The 9,934-nt window shown below is 29.2% G+C and overlaps 1 protein-coding gene across 1 annotated transcript; it reads left to right on the forward strand.

Annotated features, from left to right (window-relative positions):
• The first annotated feature begins 283 nt into the window (after nucleotides 1-283).
• LOC113376881 lies at nucleotides 284-2,708 on the forward strand. The gene is made up of 4 exons (XM_026616970.1): nucleotides 284-543; nucleotides 754-1,458; nucleotides 1,712-1,877; nucleotides 2,374-2,708. The coding sequence occupies exons 1-4, from the start codon at nucleotides 399-401 to the stop codon at nucleotides 2,528-2,530; spliced, it is 1,173 nt and encodes a 390-aa protein (XP_026472755.1). The 5' UTR covers nucleotides 284-398; the 3' UTR covers nucleotides 2,531-2,708.
• The last annotated feature ends 7,226 nt before the right edge of the window (nucleotides 2,709-9,934 follow it).

The following is a 9,934-nucleotide window of genomic DNA, read 5'->3' on the forward strand; positions in this document are numbered from 1 at the left end:
AATTCGTTTTAATAGTATTGATTTTTTTAGTTTACTTAATAATGAAGCTATACTGTTTGCTTAGTTATCATATATTTTTATTATTTATATTTTTAAATAAGTTGTAATTTTATTTGCAAAAATTGAATACGTAGCTTTATTAAAGTTTTTGAATTTATAACATTAATATTTAAATATGTAACGTTGTAAATTCAACGGAAAGTGTGTTTTCAGTTATGGCAATCCTGACATTACAGATTTCATATGTCAATTTCATATGTCAAATGTTTTGCGTGCACCAACGTTTTGCGCGGGTGATGCATTCATTTAGGTTAAGTTAGGCTTGCTTTTGATGCTCAATTATTTTAATGAATTTTATATTTTATTTTGTTGATAAGTGTAAATAGTATTTTATTAAAATGGAGCCGATGACATTAGGTAGCCCTTCTAACAGTCCAGCACCTGAACAATATTTGCCATGCTTTCTTCTTGGCGACAATAGCTTTTCTCAGACACCTAGGAGAAATAGATTGTCACCTGTACAAGATCGCAGCCTAACGTTTGGTGAGCACTGTTTATTGAATTATTCTTATAATAATAATAACATATTTTTGAATTTGAAGATTATGTATTAAATAAGAAATATAGTGTAAAATTAGATTGTTAATTTATTTTAACTTGGAATTTCAATCTAAAGTTTATGCTTTGTGATTTGTATTTGTTTGATAGATTAATATGCTTATTATCATTGTTAACATTAAAAACGATTTTCAGGTAATATAAAAGGTCCATCATCATTGTCGAGTAGTGTAAATAATGAGTATGACAAGCAGAAAAATGTATCTGCCATAAAGTTCGGACCTCCTATCATTGACCTCTTTGATGATATGCCCACAACATACAAATTACCTCCAGATGCTTTTACTCCTGATTCTCTACTAAAACGAGAGGGGGCTTCTAATCATAAAGACACTAATAGAAGTATATATAGTCCTGAAAATAAATTTTCAGTCACTTCTAATCATAAAGACACTAATAGAAGTATATATAGTCCTGAAAGTAACTTTTCAGTCATTTCTAATCAGAAAGATGCTAATAGGAGTATGTATAGTCCTGAATGTAACTCGGCATTAAATACGTCATCCATGCCATACCAATTCAATTTGAACAACACAAGTGTGGCATATAAAACTCCACAGTTTACGAATTCACAAATGTCGGCAGCTGAAGTATTTAACAATAGCAATAATATAAATTCGTCTGCTTATGGTTCAAAAAGACCATATCCTTATAATGAGACAACTTTTCAGTCGACATATGATACATCGATTGGAAGTAATAATTTAACTTATAATAGTAATTCAAATTATAATTCTAGTAGATTTATAGAACAAGAATTCTGGGTGACAATTTTTGGCTTTATGCCTGAGATGCATATGGAAATAGCTAGTTTTTTCCAAAGTGTTGGAAACTTTATAGGTAATTCTATTAATTCATAGTTTGATATTATTAATCATATAATAAGAGACATACAAATAACATTACAGATAGATTATTTGTTGCAACATTGATTTAAAATTTTGATTAGTTCTATAATTTTAGCAAATGTGTTTATTGTGCATGCAAACTTCCTGAAAATTACTGCATTTAACCGATGGATTTTTATTGAAACTTTATGATAAGGATCAGTATTTAGTTTTCTAAACTATCATTTTTTGAAAAATAATTTTAGACAAATACGTGAAGCCAGATTGTAATTTCCTTTGTTTAAAATATGCGTCACGATTAGAAGCACGCCAAGTTCTCACTTACAATGGATATTTATTTAAACCTGGTATCATTATTGGAGTTATGTTATGTGATAATCCTGAACTGGTGGGTCAGGATGTGTCAACTATGTAAGTTGAATGATTATAATATTATAATAAGTTTATTATTTAGGATATATAATTATTTAGGATTAGGAATAGTTATTAGAAGTTTAAAATTGATATATTTGGCTTTATTTTCTTTTATTGGGCAAGGCCTTATATATAAATTTTAAACATTTGTGGATCAGTAATATAATTACACTATAAATTTTGTTCTATTCATACCATATATTAGGTATTTATTTTAATGAACTAACATGCAGTATATGCTTTTAGTATAAATGGTAAACTAAATCTTTTATCAAGATATGAACTTAAGTACTGTTAACTCACATTTCTGTAATCACATATTTTAATTTGTCACTATTTTATACCCGAATGCGATACCAATTAAAATCTTAAAATTCCTTCATAGTAAAAGCGATGAATTATCTGTAAAATCTTGAAAACTCATTTGTGTTCATATAATACATTGTAAACATTGAGTATTGATGGGAGTAATCAATATGTTATTTCATTTTAGTGGAAATATTGATTATGAAAGTAAAGCTAAATTGGAAAGATTAAGGCATATGTCTCAGACTGCGAATAGATCACCTCCAATAGTACAACGTGCCAAGAAGAGGAAGAATGATGTTGGATTAATAGGTAAAGCCATTGACTACATTATGAGTTGGTGACCTATGATTTTGTACATATTTTAACGTTTTATATTTAAATTGTAAAGTGTTTAATTACAATTGAACTTTCTGTTCTTCAAAATTGAGAGCAAGGGTTAACTGTACGATAAATTGAGCCATAAGTGTTGTTTACTGTAAATAATGAACAAAATCTAAGCAAATATCATTAATATTATTAACGGGTATCATTATCATGTATATTTTGTATAAAGTTTTCAAATCATTTGTTTAAATATTATCAAATTATAATATTCAAATATATATATACATTAGTATTTATTATGTTTGCTATAGTTTATAATAAAACGTACTTGGATTGAATAATTAATGTAAGTTTGTTATGATAATTGATTTTAGATGAACAGATGATTCAATGTCTCAAGTTTAAACATGAATTTTAAATTTAATTTGGTCAAGTATGATCATAATTTTTTAATACAATGTTTTAATGATATATTAAAACATTAATAATATTTCTTAATTATTTGTAATAAAGTATATGTTTGAGGATCTCTTTCATAGCGCATTTCCAAATATTTTAAATATTTTGAAATGTTTTACTTATGCTTCATAACTAATATAATGCATAAGGTTCTGATTTAGTATATGAATATCAAAAATGTAAATTTAACAAAACTTCTTTAATGTTTTAATAATCAGTTTAAATTAAGATACTATCACCTTGACATGTCTCCATAGCAACAAAATTATTGCTATGAAGATATTTTTATTTTTATATTGATTTTAAAATGATTTAGCAGGCTGCAAGCAGATAAAACATGCAATATTTATAAACCTTTGCTAAATATCTAATTAATAGTTAGTTTTAAACGTTTGTTGAAGTTTGATATAGGGTTTTATTGTTCATTTAGGTCATAGACCTTATTACATGGACTGCTAGTCTTCATACATTTCCCATGTTCAAAAGTGTCAAAACATGAAATGAATGTTATATGTCAGGTCTTTAACAAGAAAGGAAATAAAATTTTTTGGTTGCCTTTCATATCCCTCAGATGAAATGTTCAATTTATGTTTATTAATAGAACAAATTATTCGAAATTCATCGGATATAAAGTACAAAAAAGATTACAAAAGTTTTATTATCAAAAAATTGGGTATTTTTGGGCTTGCACATTTTTTCAATTCTTTCCAAATATAAGAAATGGTTTACGTTTAATTCAAATGTTATAAAATTTTCCATTTCAATCAAAAATCATAATTTTTGTTTACATTTCCTTATTTCTTCATCTCTTTTACAATCAATATTTCAATATACTTTTCTAGAACCTAGAAGATCAGAATGCATCTCTGTGCATGTAATCGATACATGGTTATTGTGTAACTGATATTCAATTAATTATTAATGCATATTTAATTGTATACTTAAAATATATCTACAGAGAAACTTGCAATAATAGAATTTCATCTAATCAAACTTGTAACAAACGACATTTAAGCAATCGCGAGTATTCGACGGTTCTCCGCAACGCTTGTTCACCTGATGACGTCACTATCGTATTTTTATGTTTTGAGACATTTTTGCACTTGTACGGCAGTCCAGGTATTATAAGGTCTATGATGTAGGTACATGCGTTAAATTTTTTTTTATATAGGGAAACTATGGACAAAATGACATGTTTTGTTTTTTGATATGATATTTATTCATTTTTTGGTATTATAAACTGTCTCGATCGTTTTCACTCATCTTTGGTTCATTGACTACCAGTAACACAGTCTTATAATTAAGTCAGAATAAAAGCCCACTGAGAGTGAAAAATAAATTGACTCTATACCTGATATTAATTAGACCAGTACTGTTGTACTCAGCTCTTGTATGAAATGCGACAACAAAGACTAACTTATGGAGACTACAGATCATTCAGAACAAGGCACTGGAACTATACTAGACAATATGAAGGTGCAACAATATAAGACAATGAAAGGCTAGATTTTTTTTTGTCTCTGGAATGAATTGCGTAATAGAATAAATGGCATAAAATCCTCAAAATAAATATGTTAAATATTTCGATAAATCGAGAGACCCACTGACAAGGCACTACTATTCTACAAAATACATACATGAATAGACTAATGTATCTATAATATCAACAGGGTAAAGAAGCCCACTGGGAATTTTTACCTCAAATATAGGGATTGCAACAACATCAACATCCGGACACTTATTTAGACCAATCGAGAGACCCACTGACAAGGCACTACTGTTCTACAAAGTACATACATGAATAGTCTAATGTACCTATAATATGGACAGCACAAAGAAGCCCACTGGGGAATTTTACTTTAAATATAGGGATTGCAACAACATCAGCATCCGGACACTTATTTAGACGTATCGAGAGACTCACTGACAAGGCACTACTGTTCTACAAAGTACATACATGAATAGACTAATGTACCTATAATATTGACAGCACTAAGAAGCCCACTGGGGAATTTCATTTCAAATATAGGGATTGCAACAACATCATCATCCGGACACTTATTTAGACGAATCGAGAGACCCACTGACAAGGCACTACTGTTCTACAATGTACATACATGAATTGACTAATGTACATATAATATCGACAGCACAAAGAAGCTCACTGGGGAATTTCACTTCAAATATAGGGATTGCAACAACATCAACATCCGGACACTTATTTAGACGAATCAAGAGACCCACTGACAAAGCACTACTGTTCTACAAAGTACATACATGAATTGACTAATGTACATATAATATCGACAGCACAAAGAAGCTCACTGGGGAATTTCACTTCAAATATAGGGATTGCAACAACATCAACATCCGGACACTTATTTAGACGAATCGAGAGACCCACTGACAAAGCACTACTGTTCTACAAAGTACATACATGAATAGACTAATGTACATATATTATCGACAGCACAAAGAAGCTCACTGGGGAATTTCACTTCAAATATAGGGATTGCAACAACATCAACATCCGGACACTAGGTCTATTCATGAGAGAAATAGTTTGGTATAGCAAACACACTATGCCAAATTATATTCTGATTGACCTATAGCTGCAATTGGACCATAATGAAATGAATGGACATATTGTTTTTGTAATTATTCTTTTTAACATAATTACTATGTACTTTATTCACTTTGTTTTAAATATTGTTATGTGATATTTCTAAGAAAGTGTCAACCTTTTCTTTTTAGGTCACATGTATAATAAGATACTTTTCTATCTATAAACAACTTATGTACCAATTCACCCTAATTAGGTTGAAACTATAATAACATATTTATTAAGGAAAAATGCAACTGATTACAAAAACCATATTGTTTATATAGTATGCACAAAATGACATATAAGCTAAAAACATAGTGAGATGCAAATTTGTAAGAAGGCTGTTCACAAATAAATCGTTCGGTACTCTGTGGTCATCAGCATATGAATCATGAGCCCAAAGAGAACAAATCATACATCAGAAATAGCTATTGTTGGGCTCAGAACGGAAAAAGAAGTCTTCGGACTGTTTTAGATGTAGTTACAGCAGAAATTAAGAGCCAATAACCTTTGACCTTATTGGCTTTAAATGAACTAATCTGTAGTGCTTGCAAAATAGTACTATGTCATTTTGTCCATTGTATTAGTCATTTGGTTTGAAAGTGAACAAAAATGAATGAATGATTAAAATCCTATCAAACACCTGATAGTTGCAATGAAATTGATACAAATAACTAGTATTGGTATAAGTTTATTGATTGTAATAGAAATAATTACAAATAACAATAATTCCAAAAAAACATGACAAAAGCATCTTCAAAAATAACTTTTGAAGGCGTGATACACATTCAAACAGATCACTTTGGCAAAACTGTGACAATGACGCTCAACATCTGACAGGATTGTGATTTTTATATAAGGCCCACCGTGCCATTTTGTCTGTATTTTTCCTATATATGTATACATATTTTGGTTGTTAAATTATAATTATATTTTAGTTATACTTATACAATTTTTCTGCCACAATAGGTTATAATGAATATTTAAGTAATAATTCTAAGCATATATGGAAATCTATGTGTAATTATCTTCTTCGATGGTTAAAAAGTTTTAAAACAAACTTCACTGGTTGTTCCTATGTAGATCTGGATTTTGCTCTTGTATTACATAAAAAATAAGAAAATATGTTAATAGGCCTCAGCTAATGGTAGTAAAAATTTGATTGTCTTAAGAATCTCGTTCCATGCGTAGTTTATCGTCAACAACAGGATAGTGCTGGTTTCTTGAGGTGCTTCGGTGCAAATTAATTTGTGGGCAACTTTGAAATCGATTTATGTTTCTAATCGGTTCTTGTTGAAAATCGTATATATTCTGAGGCATTTGGGGTATTTGAGGTATTTGAGTTGCTAGAGTTGGTACTTGAGTCTGAATCGGAGGACCTGATGCGTTGAATAGCCATAATCGATCTCCTACGAACATTGGTCGGGGTGCTAGATATCCTAGTGAACTGTAATACTGCTGGGCTAAGATTTCTACATCGTTTGTGTATTTTCTTTTCCACTTGGTGCGTCGGTTTTGAAACCAGATTTTAATCTATAAAATGAAATTATTAACACTTGATTAATATTACAGTCATTTTATTTTTGTATTAGTTGTAATATCCGAAATTTGATTGAACTTATAAGTGTAGTCAGATTATCATATTTTAATCGTTATATACCATGGATGCTATAGCAATTTGCTTGCCCAAGCTAATTAGTGACTACGGAAAAAGATAAGATAATGCTAAAATACCTAACGAATCAGTTATCACAGGTATGATAACTAATTAACAAAATAAATAATTGATAAAAACAAAATTGATTTTAAAATGTGAATGCTATAGCATTCACGTCATTCAGCATCACAATGAAATAGTCCAGACATTTTAATAAGTTTACCTCAGAATTCGAGATACCCAGCTGTAAGTCTGTAAATACTTGTATATTGACACCCTAAAGTTGTCTCAAAACCTACATATGGTATTGACACCCTACCATATGTAGGTTTTGAGACTTACAGCTGGGTATCTGGAATTCCGAGATTCTTACCTAATTTAAGCTTAAATGACTGGACTAAAAATGAATGCTATAGCAATCATGTCCGCGGATCTGATAATATTACATTACTACTTTGTTAAATTCTGAGAGAAATCTTCTAAAAGCGATTTGATTGTATTTCTAAGTGCAAAATTATAACTAGAATTATTATAAATTAATGCTTGTTTAGCAGTAAGTCAAAGCGGTGTAGCATAATTTCTGTTTGTATTTTTTTATGTTTAATGTGCTTAAAAATAAAAGTTGCTATAATTTGTCGCAAGTACGCCTCATTTTTATATATTGATGTGGGATGATTTCGAAATCAATTAATTAAATAAATATTTGTTTCTAATTATTATAAGGCTTTGAAATATTGCATATGCACCTTTTCTTTGTTAGAAGCCAAGTGAAGCGTATGTTTTATTTAAAATCTGCCAGCGCTTTGTTAGATTAATTAAAATGATTTTAGTTAAAATTGAATAAAATTACTTTATAAGGTTTCTGCAATAATGTAATTTAGTTCAATGATATATTTTGTGTATTGAATTGTTAAACGAATAAATGTCAATATAAATGTTTACCTGGGTTTCTGTTAATTTCAAACTTTTTGATAGTTGTGTTCGTTTGGAAACTGATAAATACTTGTTGCGTTCAAATTCTGATTCCAGTGATTTTATCTGTGCTACTGTAAATGCTGTTCGAGGTCGCTTTTTTCTTTCATCTGTAAACAGTAATTAGTTTGTTATTCCTAAGACTTTAATTATTTTATATTAAAAAATGGATTGTATTAGAAATAATATAAATAAAAAATATGGAATAAATAACTGTATCTCTATTAGTTTATATATATAACGGAAAATAAAATCGGTGTACAATAAAGCGTAAGGGACTTACAAGTAGGGAATTTGTCTACAAATGTTTTATTCAATGTAATATGGGATGGGCCATTTAAAGTGGAAGTATTTATTTCTGAAAAATGACATTAAAAAAATATTTTCATTTCGATTTTATTTTATTTTAATTCAAGAAGATATTTCACAGCTTTTAATGATAAAATAATGTTATTTCATATATTTCTTCAGAAATAAATGCTTTAAAGGGCACTTTCACTTTAAATCGTCCTGTATACGCAAATTTATTCTTGCTGGTTTATAAAATAAATCTAGTACTAATAATTCTATAAAAAAAATCTGACTCCAACAAATTAAATATTAACTCTGAAATGATCCAAAATTCCTTTATAATTTAATTACATTAAGTAATCTTAAAAAGTATATTTATTATTTTTGAAAATTTAGCTGCGTATATGTAATTTAATCGTAAAGCCAGTTTTCTAATATAAATTATCTTTTTTTTCTTAGAATATTACTGCAGTTATAAAAACTGGCTTCAGATATAATTTCGTTATTTTTAATGTAAAAATAGTGGTATGGTGAACCTAAATAGATTAGTGGTCTACTAATCTTTGTACTATATATTGAATACAATGTAATAACGTCTTGATTTTGCTGGTTTATAAAATAAATCAAGTACAGTAGAATCTCGATTAACCGGACTAATTGTTGCCGATAAGCATCCGGATAATCAAATGTATGAAGAATAATGTCGTGTATTTATTAAAAATAACAAATACATACATAGATATCAACAAAATAATATTTAATAGGAAATTGAAACTTCCTTATACTAAATTGCAGCATAAATCGAGCAAAAAATAAAATTGTAGGTGTGTACATGCATATAAATTAGTCGCGGTAGTCCGGATAATCGCGAATCCGTATAACTGAGGTCCGAATAATCAAAGTTTTACTGTAACAGGATTTTTTTTATACAAGACATTGATTTAAATTAGGCAATAAAGTTGTCAAATGATTAAATAGTTAGAATCACTGAACCTTTTGAAGTAACGGTGGTCCGGTAAAGCTAACAATTTTGGTTTGGTTTTAAGCGTGTTTATTCGAAAACCATCGCCGGGCAGGTTTCAGTCCTGCACATCATGGTCGACCAGAAGTTTGAAAATGCAAAAACAAAAATTTAAATCTGTTCCTGTCAGCTGTCAGCACAAAATTTTTATACGATTTCATTTATGCTTTGAGAAGTTCAAAAATCAAACTGCCAAGAGATTTCAACCTTTTTAAACGTCTGAGACACCAAGATGTGCAGGACTGATACCTGCCCGGCGATGGTTTTCGTACTTGGAATGCTAAGAATCACAAGTATAATTTTGTTAAGTACAGTAGCTTTTAGTCCATTGAATGATTTAAACATTATTAAAATCTGTGTCCATAAAGAAGCTCAGCAAAACAATGTTTGTTTGTATGCAGTCATAATGAGTTTCG

Source organism: Ctenocephalides felis, unplaced genomic scaffold, assembly GCF_003426905.1.
Source record: "Ctenocephalides felis isolate EL2017-DRISC unplaced genomic scaffold, ASM342690v1 CF-g0.4_SCAFFOLD_01886, whole genome shotgun sequence".
Classification (NCBI taxonomy): domain Eukaryota; kingdom Metazoa; phylum Arthropoda; class Insecta; order Siphonaptera; family Pulicidae; genus Ctenocephalides; species Ctenocephalides felis.

Excerpts from the sequence above, each read along its gene's own strand:
- LOC113376881 (XM_026616970.1), top strand. The coding sequence starts at position 399 with ATGGAGCCGATGACATTAGGTAGCCCTTCTAACAGTCCAGCACCTGAA. Across the intron at positions 1,459-1,711 it reads AAGTGTTGGAAACTTTATAG|ACAAATACGTGAAGCCAGAT; the intron begins GTAATTCTATTA and ends AAATAATTTTAG. Across the intron at positions 1,878-2,373 it reads GGTCAGGATGTGTCAACTAT|TGGAAATATTGATTATGAAA; the intron begins GTAAGTTGAATG and ends ATTTCATTTTAG.